A 19,513-nucleotide genomic window follows, 5' to 3' on the forward strand; every position below is an offset into this window, starting at 1 on the left:
CACCTGATAACTGCTTCCTTAGTATCCAACCACCGCCCTTAGTTATAAACACTCTAAGTAAAAAATGCTTTTTTCCTTTTGAATTTTTTTTTTATTGTTTTCTTTACACAACAATAGTACAAGGTGACCATCCAGGTTACAATTAAATTCAGCCATATTGTGGTGCCCATATCAATATATGCCATTAAGCAATACCTCCATTTAAAACAATCAAATGGCCAATAATGAATAAAAAGGAAATAATGAAGACTAGATGAGTTCAATTGACTCATTCGCGAGGCATGTAACTCAATTTCCAGAGCGCTGGAGCCAGCACCATATGCCATACCATAAAACCTTCCTTTTGAACTTATCATGAGCAGAACTTTAAGTGCTATTTTCGATATTCACTTTTCATTTAATTGTCTAAGGGTCCTGTGGAAATGTCTTAAATGGATGTTGTATTCGCACGTCATTGTTTTTCTCGTACCTCACTCTCAATGTTATGTCTGATCTGCAGGTAGAATTTGAGTGGCTGAGACAGTTTTGGTTCCAGGGCAACCGCTATCGAAAATGCACTGACTGGTGGCAAGTGCCAATGACCCAGCTAGAAGAAATGTGGAAGGACATGGAGATGATGGTAAGTGTTGACTGGGTTGCATGTGAACTGAAGATGCAAGTCGCTTTGTCACCTAATGAAGAGAGCAGCAGGGCTTTAAAAGTACAGTTGACATAAGTGTTTGTGCAGAACGTGTGCAACATGAGTCCTTTTTAGTTAGAATGTATCGAATAATGTGTAAAATGTGTTCCTTCTTAAAGATTTGCTCACCTGCTTTTAGGAATCGAATATCTGTCTCATAAGAGGTGCAGTTATGTTAGAATTTTTTTTGTTTAATTTGAAATTCCCCAATAAATTAACATAAATGCCAATCTCATTTAGCTAAAATGTGCATCTCAGATGGCCAACGAGCAAATTAATGTTGATTGTGAATCGTAGTTCTAAGCTCACTTCCTAGAAAGGAGAGGTTTGTGCTTCACAAATCAGAAGGCTGGTGGGCACCTCGCTGCATGCACGCTTACTTTGTTAAATCAAGCCAGTATTAAAGCAATCCCTACAATTGACCCATAGTAGTCCATCTGGGGATGCCAGATACACAACTGCTGCTTATTAATAAATCCACATGGGAAGTCAACAATCATGCAGTTACCAGCCTTGGTGCTTTCCCATACGTTGCTTTATCAGCTGACAGCGACTAGTGGTGGAGGCCGCCTCACTTGATTTATAAAAGACCATACTCTTTCGGGTCGTGAGCTCACCACCTCAGCCATCTGAGACAACATTTATCATGACACCGTAGAGGTGCTCTGCTCCGAACTGGCTCCAGTTTTAACAACTCCAGCTTTTTAGTCCACGTTGTACCCATAGACTGATGGCAAAGATGGTCATACTTGTCAAGGCAACCCTGTTTATGTTTGGTGTATGTCAAGGGCCCGCCTGTCCAATGTGAGAAGTCGGTCTGGTATGTGCTGTCCACTAATTAAAGTGGGCATCTTGCACCAGTCCAAACAGCCCTTATAGTGATTTAAGAGGTCAAAGATAACCTTAGAAAGCTATCCAAGTGGTAGCTGTGGATAGCAGCCTTCAGGCTTAGTCTTGAAGGAATGTTAAGCAGCTTGTTTTACCAGAATGCAACCGTATTGTATTGGTTAAATGAAAGAAGAACCACACAGTAGTTATAAAAATATGTATTTAGTATTATCACACACTCTAAATACTTCAAAATGTCTGCTACTCGCAGATAAACACAAAGCACACAATACTGTAGCACAGAAACAATTGTGAATAGCACTAATACACAGTGGGCTCCAGGGGGAGTCCAAAGCAAATACTAAAATAGTGGTATAAGAACCACGACTCGAGTCAAGATAGTGTCAAGAGGATTCAGAATCGCTGAGACCCCAAGGAACCACACAAGGTGAGTGAGTAGGGACCCCACAGAGGTCGGGTGATATTTTTTCTGTACACCGTGAATCAATCTTCTTGAGGGAGAGAGGACGTATGCCGCTGGACCAACCTCAACAACCGCGACCCCAAAAGAGCCATTGTGAAGCTCATTTGCATCTTCTGTTTCCTCAAGCATTGCTGAATGCACCAATAATGGCAGATTGGGGCTTCTTCCTTTCGGCCCCATGTCAAGACTCACAGATGGCACCCACTGTGCTCCTCCTCGTCACTGAAAGTAGTCACAGAACAAACACAGACAAATAGTAAAGTTTTACAGTTTTCATTATCGAATGGCACATGATCTGCACACAGCGAAAAAGCTTTTTAAACCACTGCTTGTTTCTTGTTTCTTCGCATCTGGTACTTTTCAACAAAATGCAAGCATCTGATGGACACAATGGTATCTTATCGTTGTGCATACGCCTTCTCTGCAAAAGGTACAGGTGTAACCAGGTGCACCTCTTTTTCCCCACTTGAATACCTATTTACACTATTTTTGTTTCTTTGACAAATCCTTCAGAAATCTGCACAAGTGATCCTTTGTTCAATTCAGACTTCTGTCTCTCTTATAGCAATCCTTTGCTTTCCGGGATCTCCTTGCCTTTCATATCTGTGTGACCTAAAACCTACTTGTGGATACATAAAAAAGCTAAATATGTTATCTGTTTGCTCGGGCTAACAAACAATCCATAGAACGCCTGACTCCTCACAGCTTCTCCTTACAGTGTTTCTCTTGGATGGAGAAGCATTGTCAGGACAAGGAGCCTCCAACGGGTTAACTGTGCATAAACTAAAAATGACAACACCTAACCCACATTGGGTCCCAGCCACTGTCAAGTGGCTGCTGCTAGCTTTACTGTCCCAAGGGTGATCTTGGGACTTAGTATCCTCTTAGCTGCACCGTAATGCGCACATCTATTTATACAGCCCCACACAAGCAGCCAATAGGGACTAAAGACAGAAAAGCCACAATTCTGGACAACTAATTTGGATCCAGGAAGCTGAAAAATGTATTTAATGCCAGAAAGAATGTTTTCAGAATTGTTGAGTTTTACATGACATTATTTTTTTGTTTTTCTAGATACTTTGTGGGGGAACAGATCTGGTTTACCATATCTGTTCCCTACCTGGAATACTGGGTGGAGGGCAGGTGTATGCTTGTTTGGGGCTAGGCTGTGGGAGCATCTAATTGGGACTATTTTGTATTGTTTTCAAATAATTCATCACTAAGCACATTTATGTTTTAACGCAATATGATATACAGTGATTTATCCAGAATTACCATGTTTTGGTTTACTATGTAAAACGGGATTAGGACCATATGTTTCTAGTTTCAAATTCAGAAATATTAATATATTCGCAAAACCATGTTTCACCGACCATTTCATAGTGGAAACTGCGCTGCCAATTATTCAGTTTTCATGTCGCAAAAAAAGAGCAGCCATGCGAAAATAAAGGGCGAATTGCTTTGTATGTGCATTTATTTTTTTACAGGGCTCATTGCTTACTGGCGTACATATGTAACATTAATACAACTATTTGAGTATGCAACATTGTCATTATAAGTTATAACCCCATTTTGGGAAGCAATCACTGGCGAAATCCCTGCATGCCTTTAATTGTATGCGCTTCTTGCCTAGAATTTCTTCTTAAAACTACACTAGGGGGCACTGTTGCTCTTTCGTGTTAGCCACGGGCAGGCTACGGTACGAGCTCGGAGACTGCTTTGAAATATAACACAAACTGTCGAATTATCCCTGTTTCTTCAAGTTAACCGTAATCTCCTAGATTCAGTAACACAGGAAATCAATTCTGGGTTAACAAATTCAATAGCAATTTAACATAAAACACTACTGTGTTTTAGTGTACATACGGCATTTGCAGAATTAGGCGTATTGGCAAAAGTGATCCTGGAAGTGCCTGGCCGCAGATTTACTAACGAAATCATGTTGTTCTAGACGACGGAGAAAAATCAGTACACGTTCCACTAATATTTGTGAGCAAAAAATGTTTGAAGCTAGAATAATCTTACGTTGTTGGCTAATATCGTGTTTTTGCTGGCGTGGGCTGATTCAGGTAAAATACAAATATTATTGCGAAGCGTTTCTCCAGATTTTCTACATTTTAAGGTACGTGCGAGCAATATGCGATTGTAAAAAGTTTGTATTCTGCCATTTATTTACTTGTTTTTTAATCCCTCAAACCCCGCAGGCAAGAGAGCCTGGGCTTAATGTGATGAATCTGTTTGCACAAGGTCACATCATTTATGAAATGGGGGCGCCGGGACAGCAGATCGGGTCTGCTTTTCCTCAGCTAAGAATGTATCCATTATAATATGTGCGTGTGCACAGGCTGGCTAGCTGTTGTGTTCTGGGGAAGAAAGTGCACGACTTTGAAGCATGCTTGTGGTTTATCAGTGTATTCCTCTTCCCTCCTCGGGTCCACGAACATTACGCTACATACGCAGGCAACGTACGCAACGCGCTAGCTTTCCTCTGCGACCAAGGTCACTGCGAAAGGACGAGCCTCAAGGCAAACTACGCAAGCTAGCAGCGCCCAGCCTGTGCCCACTCCGTCACTAACACTAAAACACTTCACGCCGCTCACCTGCTCGGTCACATGTCCCTCAGAGCTGTGTGGCAGTGCACATTCCAGCGCTCACTTAAAAAAAAAATATATTTTTTTATTGAGTATTTTTAACATATACACCATACGACATATAACATATACACGTCATCGCGATTGTATGTACAGGGATGGGAGCCCGTGTGGCATAGTACTTTGTTGTCTAGACTTCAGTTCGAAACATGAGCTTGAGCATCCATGCTCCTCATCCTACCCACATAGAACATAGAACATATATTTCCCTTGGTAAGAGGGGAGCCCGTCAGACGGTTTGGCGTGAAGCCACATTTTGTTCATGGCTGGTCCCCTGTTTATCTATGACACCTCTAAGTCCACCTTCAAGCGCGCTCACTTTTAAGATGCGAGCTTCAAGAATGCCTGCACCTTCTTACAAAGCTCTCAAAATGGAACTGTAGGAAGATATACCACCCCTGTTGCCACAGGCCTCGGGTTCGCAAGTGCTACAGTTTCAAAAATGCGACCACACACTTGTGTCTCTCATAGAAAATACGATGTTCTGTGTTTTATTGCAGGGTTGTAGCCCTCGGCCAGGCCACCTGGAGTACTTAAACACGAATATTCCAGAAATATATGAAAGAAACATTACGTTGTTACCAGAAAGACAGTTAAAATGGAGTGTGATATGGCAAGCTCTACTGCCTATGTTTAGCGGCTGAAAGCTAACAAGTTACAAGTATGACCCATTGGTTAAAATACAAGTCACATCGCAGATGAACAGAAAAACAACACACACACCCACAGGGGGTTCTACCAGGACACTGGTTTATTAGGACTTTTTTTTAGAAAAATGAATGGCTTTATGTTTGGAGTTTTCGTGGTGAAAATTCAAGCTAACCAGTTTCGAGTTCGAGCATGCAGGTTTTTCGACATTATACGTCCAGCTTAAAGAAAGACCTATGGAATTGTTACTACTTAAATACACATCCATTCTTGACACAGTAAGACGCTTGTGACTCAGACGAAAATAGAACAGTAATCAACCAAAGGTTTCCTAATAGTACCTCATTATATATCTACAGTGTGATTAATAACTTGTTTTATATACATGCATAGTATGAATGGAGATGTGAAAATGGTAGTATGCTATTATTTTTGCATATGTGGAGGACCCATGACACACGAGAGGTGGAGCCTTGAGTGAGTCATGATGCCACCACCCATCATCAACAATGGTGACAGCATATTATACTCCACACATCTGCAAATTTGGTGGTATGTCAGGCCATTTTTTATGTGTATTTGTTTTATAATTTTTTTTTTTTTAAAGAAAAAGTGTATATGTATATGTATATATAAATGGGATGTGACCAAGGCCGCTGGGACGGCCGAAACGTGTCATGGCAGACTGTCTGTTTGACAATAAATAATGTATGCTGTTACAAGTTGGTCCTTGCCTCGTAATTCACTAAAGTGAGCGCAGCTGCGAGGTATTGCAGATATATATATATATATATATATATATATATATATGTATATATATGTATATATATATAATATAGTCAAAATGCCGATGTAAGTGCCAATGTAAATTGGTTACATTTTGCAGCTAAGTAATATTAGACTCTGAGATGTCCTAGGTAGACACCTTGTTTAGTTACTGTGGTAATAAACTTAAATTTGACTTTAGCACTGGAGTAATTGTTGTGTGAATGTGTGTTTTAGTGTACTTGCTCTAAATAACCTATTAGGCCATATTTTTTTCACTCTCATGAAACACCAACACACACATTGTGTAAACTATAAACACATTGGTAGTAGTGTTTTCCTCTGGAGGAAAAGGAACCACACATCAATAACTCAGTGTCAAAATACAAAATAATGTAGTGTGAATAAATAATAATACCGTCAGTTAGGTTCAGGGGTGCTTTTATCACTCTAGAGCACCTACTACCAAAAGATGCGATTCACACAGAAGAAGCCTAATGTGTGTATAAGCTATAAGGAATAGAGCATCGATAAGCACACCCTTTAACAATTAGAGTCCCCCCAAGTATCGGATGGGTAAAATTGCTCTGAGTGATAAATGCCACACATAAATCACTGAATTTGTGATTTGCTCAAAAAATCGCTAACAAGGAGAACGAGTGCCGGTTGGAAGAGTTACTGCGATCTTACTGTGGAGAGGAGCTTATCAGGGTTCCCTCCCAGCTTTTTTATTGCTGACTTACACGGAAAGGAGATGGATTGATGATTTCATCCTTCCGAGGACACTAACACCCAGTCTCAATATTTGACAAGTCTACTTTCACTTCCTGGAGATTACTCTGGATTCCAGTGAGGAGAAATATTCCCGGTTTTAAGCTTTGGATACATATCCATTCGGGAGAGTTAGACTACTTTGATCCACTATTCTAATACGGATGGACAACGATCATTTTGTCAATCGCCTTGATAAAGTCTAAGGGGAGATGAAACACGTGTTGGCATAGTGGCAGTCTTTCATGATGGATATAACACCAACACGAGAAAATAATAAACACCAAATTGAATCTGAACAAGTGTGGACTCTGTGTATTTTAGTATGGTCCAGAACATCATATAGAATACTTTTTTGAGCAAAACACACATTGTGTGTGTGTGTGACATGATCAAGGCCGCAGACCGGCCGAAACGCATCATGGCGACATGGTGATTGCTGAATAAATTACTGATGAAAAAATTTGGGTCTACTCTTGCCTTATTTCGCGAGGAATGAAGTGGTGGGCAAGTCTTCAGCCATATATAACATATATATATACTTATATATATAGTGCACTTCAGCTTTTCTAACCAATTTAATGATATTCAATTTACTAACCTCAGAAGGATGGAAGATTCAGTCACTCTTGCTAATATTTGAGACTGTGACCTGCAGATCACCACATATTTCCGCAGAAAGCTCACTGAACAGCTTGCAAAAAACTGGGTCCACTAGAATCATTGGTATGTATCATTCATTAGTTGCAAACCTCAGGCGTCTGCGTGTGCCCTCTCCAGTTCAGATTGAGACTTGGGCTGAACTGCCCAATTGCATGGTCTTTTTAATACCTCCAGACAACTGCCTTTTATATAGCACCCCCCCTAATCCCTCCCTGAGGCAGCAGGAATAAGGCATGAGATGCTCTGCAAAACTCCTAGCAAATGACATTGCTGGTCAGTTGCAATGTCAACACTTAAAAAAGACAAGGGGCTTACGATTGCACAATCCAAAAAAACTCCCTTAAGGATAAATCCTTGTTACAAGATAGACAGACTATGTTGATTACTGTTATTGCACCAAAGCATGCAAAGAACAATAGGCCATTTTTCGTAACTTTTCACATCCACCACAGCCTGCCCATGCTTCTTTGTCCTAAATGTGTACATCCTTCAAAGCGTCAGCCAATGAGGCAAATCCCAAATCTTGGACACGTCACTGTGGTGATGAGTCTTGGAAATCAAGACAGGAAAAGCTAATAACTAAGAACAAAACGAATCTAGAACTTCACAAGCTAGCTACCAGAAGCAAACCACCTTGCCAGGACCAGCATAGAAAATGGCACCGGAAAGTATAGCAAAGTAGCATGCAGAAGAGTTTTTAGAACATTTTTGCATGCTAAAAATTTAAAGACCTTGTGTTTGAGATTTCGAGCAAAGAGCGCTGGGCCTACAGCCGATGTTTACAGAGTGGCGTTCCACTTACATTACAGATGTGTCATCTGATTGGTTGTGTCCGATGCGTCATACAGTCTGAGGTTTAAAATAAACATCCATGTAGTAAGCCTAGCCTAAGAGGCGCCCACAGATTTTAGTGGGAAAAGTACATTTTCATTGAGATGATGTACACAATGTTCATAAACCTGTTGCCTTTTTTGTGCATTGTTTAAACTTGAGGGTTAGCTTTTCTCCGAGCGCCCAAACCCTTGTTGGCATTATAGCTGAGGCGCATGGCAGGAGCATAGGAGGTCTGAGGTCAGGACACTTGCATTAGAAGCCATGTGCCCAGTGTTTAAAGTCATACAGTGGCCCTTTTCAACGAGTGGTTTACCACGGGTACCTTGGGCGCTGATCCAAGCAATAAAATTGGCCGGGTTGGTAGTACAGGATGGCCATAAGTGGGGGTGGGGTGGGCCCTTGAGCTCAGGGGGCCTCTTTGGTTCTGCTGCACCCATGATGGCTATGCCACTGTTTTTAGTGTCTTTTGAAAGTTCCACTCCAAGTCCCTCATTTACTGCGAAGAGAGCGTGGAATGCAAATTACTAGATGCTCTCACTGTTTTCTTCACCAGATTTACTGGTAGAGTAAAAGTTTACACTCCTTGGTCTCAAAAACTGAGTAGCACCTTGAAACCGCATTTTGGCGATGTAGGCACTGTGTAGCTCAACAATAGTTTGTGTTGATGTAACATCTGAGGCCTATCAGTCTTGGTTGAATAGATTGTTGGACATTACAATAGATTTGTTTTATCACGCTGAGCAAGTCGCACGCGGTGTGAGGATTGTGCAGAGGTCTGTTGTGATGAGAGTTGGAAGGATTCTCTGGTACACAACTGTGCCCACTGTGGGGTGTTGTCACTCACTTGCTAGCACAGACTTTGCATTTCATAAATTCTTCCCCCTCCCTTACCTTTCAATTCTCACAGGAACCGCTGCCGCCCTCTGAGTTGTGCTGGTGTCGAGCGCTGCATTTCATTTACATTTGACATTAAAATATGTGTTAAAAAGAAGTTTAGTGAAATCACCCCGAATCTCAGGGGTATTTTCTTTTTTTCTTTTCTTCTGTCCTTTTCTTCTCCCTTTTGCATTGCGCTTTGTATAGTTTTATCGTACTGTTTATTCCTGACATTTTTCTCCCTGGGGATGGTTTTGCTGGCGCTGGACTCTTGTGATGTAAATATAGAACCTTTCATTTGAATGACATTCCGATAAAATAACCATAACCTTGTCCGCCCCTTTCTAAGATTTTTTTTTTCCCCGTGAATTTAAGTGCTGTTAAATGGAAATTGTTTTTTGTTCTGTGTCTTGCCTTGCTTCCCTTGCCACGCTATCGCCTCCCAAAAAAAACACTTGAAACCTTTTCAGACATTTGCATTTATTTCTCTTTTGAAAAAATAAGTCGCCCAGGATTAATGCAGTATCTGTAGAAATATCAGGAGAGGTGGGATCCGAATTCAGAGAGTGTGTTACCATTTGAAAGAGACAAGCATGGCTTTCTTGGTAGAGCGGGACCTGGGAAGCTCAGGTCTCGTGTGATGTGAAGCAGTCTTGCTGTAGCTTCTAGAAGATGCGGCAGATATGGAGTCTCCCAGGGTCTGATATCATGCAACCCTTGAAAAACTGACATTTATTTTTGCGTACGGAAATGCTAAGGGCCAAGGTATGGCAGAATTAAAGAGCATGCAAAGCCTAGCCGTCTAGTTAGCGAGTCGGAGGGATATTTCAATGTGACCCCGAAGAAATGGCGATAATCGCAATACGTTCTGAGATGGTAGTCCATGGCACCTCATTTTGTCTTCCTTTTGTAAAATGATTGACACACTAAGGCCATTTTTCTGCTTTGCATTTCTTCCCTAGCTTGTGTTTTGTGAGGCAACACTCTAGCCTGGTGAACTGTATAAATTGAGCTTCCTGTCAGGACAGTCCATTCAACAAAGAAGTAATGTATTTATTGGACATTTGGCCTTAATAATCTGTATTGACTTTAGTGAGCAGGAGCCAAGGCTGGGGTTATTAAAACATATCAATTTAATTTCAGTCTAGAATCTCAACATATATAATTACATTAGGGAGGGTGGGACACATTTAAGCCCTCCCTCTTATAGAAGAATTTGGCGTGAGTTGACCACACGAGGCACAGAACCCTGCAGAAATGTGGACTGGAGTGGGATAATTATTTTACCAGCATACCTCCGGTCTTGCATTTTTGCATAAGGAGGGGATGCTTCAGAAGTTATATAGGAGTTTTGCGTTTATCTTAACAGCTGCCATTTTACATTCCATGACCCCATTAGTGTTCAGATGTTTTTGACGGTGTTGAAAACTGAGCATTGGCTCACAGTTCTACATTTTGAATGTGTGTGAGGATTGAAATACAGAATATCATGACTAATCGACTCTTTTTTAATGTAAGTGTCTAGGAAGAGAGCATGCATTTGCCCTACTTTTAGTTTGTCTGAACTCACTTTATCTGGCTGCTATGTAAACCTAGTACTAAAAAAGAGGGGGTTTATCAATGAGTTTTTTCCTAGTAAGATGGCGGACGATGACACCTTTATGTTGCAGTGAGCCTAGGTATATTTAGGAATCGCCAGACTGTCTCCTCTTGTTTATTTGTGAGACTATTTGCTTTAAAGCTCGGTATTGCTGAGTACTGTAAATTAATTCTTTTTAAGGTTCTAATGGCCTCACTTTTCAAGAAATATCTTTGAACTCCTACAGTGTCTTTTACAAAATTCTACAACATCAATACCAGTATTAAAGATTTTCAGTGGTTCCAATGAAGTCATTTATAAAATGTGTTTGCATAAAAGCCAATTTTACCCCGCCAAGATGGCACATTTTACCTTCCGAGGCGGTCAAGATGTAAGCTCGAGAAGCGAATGCACGCAGAGAGACTACAAAGATATATGTTTGATTCCCTTTGAAGTGTTTTTTGCAACAGGATAAGGAAAATTTTAGAATCCGTCTGATAGTGTTCAGGGTAAATACTTAAACCCCTTTAGAGAATTTCACACACAGATACTGCGCGGCAGAAAAAAGGAGACCTGTGTTTCCTGCAGCCATTACAGCCTGGAGCTTTGTACTTAAAGACAGAGGTGCTGAATAGAAGTCTGCTGAGGATACATCCAGTGACAATATCTGCAGGAACATCAGAGCAAAGCAGTGCATGGCACTTTCTATTTTTAACCATTTCTGGGCGTGCTGAGAGGCGGCTTTGTTGTTCGCTAACCATCATGCACTTCTGGTATGAATCTGGAATGCTGACCATTTCAGCACCGTTACACTGTTTGAAGTCATTCTTGATATCCCACTTTTTCTAGTACTCACTCTCTTTGGTTCTATTTTCAAAATTCAATCATTTTGAATTTGAATACAGAAGAAGCAGGTTTTCTGTTGTCCTGTTAATTCTCAGATAAGTTGTGAGTGCTGTGAATTTTAGCTCTTTCATTATTAATTGGTTTTGCCTTTAAAATAATGCCAACATCATTTAGCCCCTTGTTTCCTTTAGTTTTTACATGCCCCAATCTTAAATTAGATTAATGAAATTAAGGGAGATTTGAGGAGGATGTTAAAATGATGCCATAACCCATGCATCACCATGTAATGGATATATCCTTGTTTTGTGATTCATCTGGGCAAGTGGGAATGTGAAATACATTACCGCTCATATTTTGAAATAAATAGGAGTACTTATTTGTAAGAAAATGAGTGCGTAGGCAAGCAAACCCAAGTTTTTCCCTGTTTTCTAATTAATTTTAACATCCTGAACTGTGGAGGTCATGTCAATAACTATTCATAGTAAAAAAAAAAAAGCTAAAACTTTACCCAATGTCTATTCAAGTTCAATACATATAGTGTTTTCACATTTGCTACTAGGAGCCCTGTTATTCAGTAAACTAAGACAGGTTTTAAAACTACAGTTTCGAGTGACCTGTGACAAACCAGTTATGACCATTATGCATGAATATGTGAGTGGGCTTTCAGAAATCTTTTCTCATGTGGAAGTATCTAATACCTTTGAGAAACTTTATATTTCACTGGTTTATAATCTTTCGTGCAGCATTGGGTGCACCCAGTACATCCAAAATGTAGTGATTTAATTGTTTGAGCCATGTGATTCCTTTTATAATGTGATGTCTGATGTCCTGCATAAAGAAAGTTTGGGTGAAAATAGGGTTACAAAATTCTTTAACTTTCTAAGATCTCAACATTTATGAGAGGGAGTGTAGACTGTACCACTTCTATCGACAACAGTGCTTTAAATAAATCTCACTTTAAAAATTGAGTGCTTTGGTGCCATAATGAGTGTCCTTGATGGGAAATATAAGTAGTAGAGGACTCATGGGTGGGACTGCTCAGAAAGAAAAAACTCCAGAGGCTAAACAGCGGCCATTTTGTTGTGGATAGTAAAACAGAAACAAATGCGCATAGCAATAGGATTCTTCTAGTGTAATCTGTTGGCAAGAATCAACTTCGGTTGACTCTGAACCATGACTTAACTAAGCACACATTTACCTTTTAGAATGAGTTCTTCACATCTGTGAATTTATCATTGTCCCACCTGAACACCCCTGTAACCAGAATCCAGAATCAAATAATAATGGAAAGATACTGCCAATTAAAAAATAAATATTGATTTTTATAATTAACCAAATAGTAAGTTCACACAACAGTGATGCAGTACTGAATATTCAGTAGCTTTAAATATGTGAACAAAAAAAGTAAGCTTTAAAATAGAACAAATAAAATTGCAGTAATTGCATGCACTTACAGTTAAAACGTACAGTTACTGTTTGCTGAAGCTAAAAAATGTAATCCACATATTGTGCAGCAATACTCAAACCATAGTTATGAACACTGGTTTTGGTAATGTTCACAAGTAGAACTTCAGACAGCAGAAAGCCACTTGACACAATAATGGCACATTGTTCTGGTAGGATACTTGACAGCAATCTGGGTCTGGGTCTTCCACTGCCCGACGGGCGACTGTTTCCTGAAGCCAATATGTCACCCAACAAAGGATTATGTGGCAGGCAAGTGCCCTCAGGAAGCTGCCACCTTCTCAGTAGTCAAAAGCCAAAAGAGAAAAAAATCTTCTTACTGGATGGAGACTTCAAATGATTGAAGAAAACCCGGAATCAGTTATTCAGTGGAGTATTTCTTCCAAAGTTCTGGAGCAAGGAGTCGGGATCAGCAAGTGCAAGGAACTAGGAAACAAGTGAAGGAACACAGCTTTGTTGGGACACACCCTCCAACAAGACTAAAGCCCTATATAGCAAAAGAACAGGAAAAAGATATTACATTGAATATCACATAACTGGAAACATGATGGATTTGGAAAAATCAGAAAGTAACCAATGAAGAAACAGCCATGATGGGAAAAAAATAATGGACCCTTGAAGTGGACTAGCTGTGGAGTGTCTTTAAAAGACATCTTCAAACCCCCGGGAGGTGATTACCATTTTGGATTGGAGAAACAATGAGCAGCAATCAGAAGCACAAGGCAAGGAAGCTCCAGATGTGTGAGGCTCACTGGCTGCACCTTTGGGCTTCTTGTGGTGCTTTCTGAGCCCTGGGCACAGCAGGACCATGCAATGTACCGCAGGTCTCTGGCGCCTTTGTGGCTGAGATGCTGCAGTTGCAACACACATAGCCTTACAAATGGACTTTCTTCAGCGGTCATGCTTTTGACTCAAGTGAACTAGACTGGGTTTCCATAAATTTGGCCAAATGCTAACATATCTTTCACCACAAAAGTATTGTGACATGGTTTTCAAATTATTTATAGGTTTGATATAAAAAAAATAAAGGAGAGAAACACTACTTTGAAGTAAAACTGCAATCTGCTTTTATTATGAATTTACATAGGCTTCATGGGCAGGAGCTCTCAACCAGCAGCAAGATTGACCAAAGCTTCATCTTCAAAAATGCAGCCAAAACTTTTTCAAATTCAGCAGGAAAACAACCTTATATCTCCTTTAAAATGTTTTTTTCTGCCTCCAATAGTCGTTTTTATATGCACTTTTCCTCCTAAATTTAGCTGTTATCAGTTACCTCGTACAGTAATTCCAATTTTCTAATCAAATGCAGTACTGAAATAGCTGCCAAAACATAGTGTGTTGATGAGTTTTTTTCAGCATCTCTGCATCTTAATTCAGACCTTTAAGACATCTGCCATGACCTTCAGATCACAATTGTGAATCCCAGAGTCCCAGCTCACCCTTTCTGCCTTTCTAGGTGGTTTGAGTGGCATTAAAACTGATTAGTAGCAACACTTTTTATGTATGTGTTTTAAACTGCCCAAACTGAATTTAATAACCATATAAATGAAGCTGTTGTTATTTGTGTTATTGATCTACCATGAAATATTGAAGTGAGGCTTGTTAACATTCCAGACACTTCTTTATGACTTAGGCAATGTTCTTCATATTGCTGTAGATTTGATGCTTCAAATGTAAATACTTGTGCCTTTTAATCTTGTCTTACCTTCACCTTCTGTTCTGTTTGACTCAATCTGAAAAATGCAAAAAGTCCTTTATACCTGTTCTATACCTAGGAGGCTCATATTCACTTCCACTCTATAAAAGTTACCTTGTGAAAAGAACCTTAAACTGCACCACAATCTCTTGACCTCCTTCAGTTTACTTCTGTCTGACAAAAACACCTTCGTGCTCTACAGCATTTGCTCCAGAGTTGTACACCTCTACACTTTCTCTTTTAACTCTATCTGTCTCATACATACACACGCTTTGATTGTTACCCATGATTTAAATGCAGATAAAATTGACATTGTTCATTCTTGAAGACCTCTTAACATTAGCACTTTTCATGTCCTATTGTGTGATGACCAGATTTTCCTCTGCTTGATTAGACTACTACATATACAACTCATAAAGTGCCAATATTCTCCAAATGGATTTCTTTGCAATTTTCGATTGGGCAGTTTTCCCATATGTAAGGAAGCAGTATTTATTTATATTGCTGACTAAGATGTGTAATTTGACTACATTTTATATTCCCTTATTTGTCTAGTCTCTCTAACTGTATTTTACTCAATCTATATGACTTAACCCCCACCCCCAACAGGGTAGTTCTCAAGTATTAATATCTGATCATATCGACCCCACAGGACTATTACAAAGCTATTCTTCTCTCTTTACCTGTTAGGGCCCCCGTGCAGAAATAATCCTGGACACCACATCACACTCCCCAATGTTTTCAAGATAACCCATTCCTTTAATGAAACTGCTGCAAGCCCTTGACAAATTATTATACTTGAAAATCAGTATTGTGAACTCCTGCTCAGCCATTAAACATGCTTTAAAGATAACCTCACCTCTGCCCATAAATTGCACATCATAGGTGGGCAGATATTTGCCTTCTGAGAATCTCTCTTTTTTATTCAATTAATAGCTCCAAAATAGTCATTAGTAGATTCACTGACACTGGGAATATAAGAGAATTGGATAGGTGGTACCAAAAATACTGGGTTAACAGGTACAACAAAAACCTACTTGTTAGAAGTTGTACATCAGAATAAAATGTAAAAAAATATTGTGTGATGTAAATATCATGGCCTATATATTGTCGCCAAAAAAATCGTCCCATTAGGTGTAGATTTTCTATTATTGGCTGAAATGAGGCATTCTTTGTTAATTATTAAGACATAATATTTATGTCAGACTATTTTGATTATGATATTCTGGTACCTTAACCTTGCATTCTAGACAACAACTTTGATGCCGTATGTGTAATATGTCAGACTCTGGTTGTGGCCCAGGGTTACTGGGAAGCATAAATAGGCTATCCATTCACTCCCAGTCACTACCCACCAATACATGGTGTTGTTCCACTAGAGCGCTCTGTAAATTTCTTTCAATACAAACTTATAAGCCGGTTTTCCGTCTGACACGTAAAAAAATAACTTCAATTGGACTTACCTTTGTGTCCCAGAAACTAGATGTTTTAGGCATGTGTTTTATACTAGTTTTAAATTGTGAGTTTGGAATTTTAAGTAGCTGCTTTGCAGGATTTAATGATCACAGTGACCTTATGTAGCCCAGTAAAAGAAAATGTCTAATTTTGTCCATCCTTGTGCAGACTAAGGGTGAAGCGAAATACCTGCACACTTTCACTGTCTCTTCATTTACATACTGGTTGATTGTCCCAGTGGCACACAATAATGGAGCCCTACAGCCAATGGTGGCGTGTCCAGTGGCGGCCGGCACAGATCTGAGGTAGCAGGGCGGGGGGGTGTATTGGGGTCTAAAAAAGATTAAAAAAATGAAAAATACAATTACCTCCTGCCGCGTATCTTCCACGTAGTCTCTTCTCTGCGTCGGGACAAAGTCGCAGAACAGGAAGCCCATCGAGGCTCCCCTGAGCCAATAACAACGCTGCAAAACACTGCAATGCAGCATTGTGATTGGTCTGAGCACTGTAGTTCGGCACTCCGATGGGAACTGGGGGCCTGGGCATGTTCTCCACCCAGGCTGTAATACAGTCTGAGTGGAGAACATGCTAAATGTGCATGACTGTTTGGCCGGCCAAAGCATCATGAGAACTTCACTGTGTCCACCACTCCTTCCCCTGCCCAGCTCTAAGAGCAGTGCAGCCCCACCAAGCTGCCCCAGCAGGACAAAATTCATTGATAATAACATTGCGTTATTATCATTTTCTTTTTATTTTCTTTCACTGCTTCAAAGCAGTGGGGCGGTGCTCCTCCGCATTAGCGGAAGAGCCGCCACTGGGTGTGTCAAACGCAAGGCTGTCTTCTTGCTTGGCCAGACTTCAGCATCATTCTTTCCTCAGATTCCACTCTTCTAACCTAACTCATCAGCATATTTTCTCACTCTTTATTACCATGCAGTCCTTGTGATATTACTGGTGTAATGGCCCTGTTTATTATGCATAGTTAATGAAAACCAGTACAAAACATTTCACAGAAAAGAAAAGAGTTTTTTTTTTTTTTAAAGAGTAAAAAAGTCTAATAGTTGTAGTCGTCGTTTTTGTAGAGCATGTAATAAAAGACCCAAAATTATTATCTAACAGTCTTTTCCGAGGGTGAGGGCAACATGAGTCCTTGGACCTGATGGCCGTCTGCTGCTTGCCTGTGTGAATAGTCGCCAGTAGTTGGGGTTTTGGCAGTCTTTGCTCTATCTTTGCCAGGAACTTGACGTATCTGCAGTTCAATTTTGTGTATGCAGGGTTCAAGCAGGCGAGTACCGCTTGCCTTCGGGTCCTCGTCCCTATTTGCTTGAACTGTTCCTTTAAGAGCTGTTGGCGGGCTAGTCGAAGCTCTTCGCAGAGACAGGTCATGTGCAGTATGTCTCCCTTTCCTTGGTTACACAGTGGACATGCTTCTTGGCTGTTACTCCTGAGCCATGGTGGAAGATGCTCTCTGCTAGGCAGGACCCCTAGTCTGTGTTTAAAGAACTTTAGTTTTGTGGTTTTTGAATAGCCCTGGCTGAAGTGTACTTGTGCCGTCAGGGATTTGTACGTGTTTAGTGTCATCCATGCATGATTCCTTATTGCAAAGGTGGCCTTGTCCTCTAGTAAAGATAGGGATTTGACGTTTTTCCAGGCTAGTTTATTGAATGGATTATGCCCCAGTTGCATGTCCCAGAGTTCAGTTGCTTTGACGGTCCCCAATGCTGCCTTCAGGTAGGATCGTGCCTGGGATGCGTCCCTGTTTTGTATGTCTTGCCACAACAGCGAGTTAAGTGAGTCAATCGTGGCAGAACGGAGTTTGTGGCAGCAGATAATGTAAGCTCCCTGTCTTGTGAGATCTTGTTTTTGCAAGCCAAACTCCAGCCTTAGTTGCGCAGGGGAGGTGTAAGGCGGAAGCGAAAACATTGTTCTTTAGGCTTTTACCTGAATGGTGTCTAAGTTTCCAGCCCTGGAAGGTTAGAACGCGCATCACTCTACCGCTCGCTCTCAGATAAGTGGAGTGTGTCCACTGACCGCTTGGTAGTAGTAAACCCAAGAGTGTACAGATCAGAGCATCCCATCCTGGAAGCCAAAACACAAGTGCGAGGTTACTAAGAAAAGAGAGTGGCGCCGTTCTGAGCTGTCTAGAGCTCACTTTGTAAAGCAAATGGTTTGCTGTAACTTGTTCTGGTTTTGGTTATCCAATAAAAATGCATTCTAGTTCAGACTTTTTTTTTTACTTAAAAGACTCTAGTATGCAAATATTGATCTAAATCTAAGTTTCCTGCAGTGAGTATAGGTGGATCCCTTGCCCTTGACACCTCGGGTATCAAAGAGAGAGTTTAACCCCAGTGTCATCTTACATAAAGGCTTACATTGCCACAGTGCCCGCCCTGTATGGCAAACTGTGAAGATGGCAAGTCACACATTTTACAGACACTATCCTCTTTTGTTAGTATAAAATGGCACGTCCAATGCCATTTCTTACATAAATGTGAAGTAACCGCTGCACAATGGACTGAGTGCCTCTTGAATGATTGAGTTGATTTTCTGAGTTGTTCTCCAGATGACAAATTGCTTGATTCGGGGACTTCAAATCAAAATTCTTGTTGCTCAGTAGTAAATTGGGCCAGCATGTTTTGGGAAGTGATCCTCGGGGAACAGCTTAGGGTAATGGGGTGGCTCTTTAGCAGCCGGTGCGTACTGAGCTCACCATCCCGTACCTTACTGGGTGTGAGACACAGTCAGTAGTACTTTCTACTAGAAATATAACAAGCATTGGCATTGCCAATAGGTCTCGCTTGTGGGACCTTATAAGTATTTCGTTTTGCAGCACAATATGATGAGTGGCGTTGCGTGTGTGAGTGGCGTTGCGTGTGTGAGTGGCGTTGCGTGTGTGAGTGGCGTTGCGTGGGTGAGTGGCGTTGCGTGGGTGAGTGGGGTTGCGTGGGTGAGTGGAGTTGCGTGGGTGAGTGGAGTTGCGTGGGTGAGTGGGGTTGCGTGTGTGAGTGGCGTTGCGTGTGTGAGTGGCGTTGCGTGTGTGAGTGGCGTTGCGTGTGTGAGTGGCGTTGCGTGTGTGAGTGGCGTTGCGTGTGTGAGTGGCGTTGCGTGTGTGAGTGGCGTTGCGTGTGTGAGTGGTGTTGCGTGTGTGTGGCGTTGCGTGTGTGAGTGGTGTTGCGTGTGTGAGTGGCGTTGCGTGTGTGAGTGGCGTTGCGTGGGTGAGTGGCGTTGCGTGGGTGAGTGGCGTTGCGTGGGTGAGTGGCGATGCGTGGGTGAG

At 41.1% G+C, this 19,513-nt stretch overlaps 1 protein-coding gene across 4 annotated transcripts in view; it reads left to right on the forward strand.

Annotated features, from left to right (window-relative positions):
* The window catches only part of FTO (FTO alpha-ketoglutarate dependent dioxygenase), a 1,792,536-nt gene that overhangs the window by 730,673 nt on the left and 1,042,350 nt on the right, over positions 1 to 19,513 (forward strand). For all 4 annotated transcript variants that reach the window (XM_078668469.1, XM_078668468.1, XM_078668471.1 and 1 more), the window contains exon 7: positions 500 to 619. In XM_078668469.1, the coding sequence (XP_078524595.1) occupies positions 500 to 619 (120 nt within the window). The remainder of the gene's footprint in view (positions 1 to 499; positions 620 to 19,513) is intronic.

Source organism: Lissotriton helveticus, chromosome 12 (genome assembly GCF_964261635.1).
Source record: "Lissotriton helveticus chromosome 12, aLisHel1.1, whole genome shotgun sequence".
NCBI lineage: Eukaryota > Metazoa > Chordata > Amphibia > Caudata > Salamandridae > Lissotriton > Lissotriton helveticus.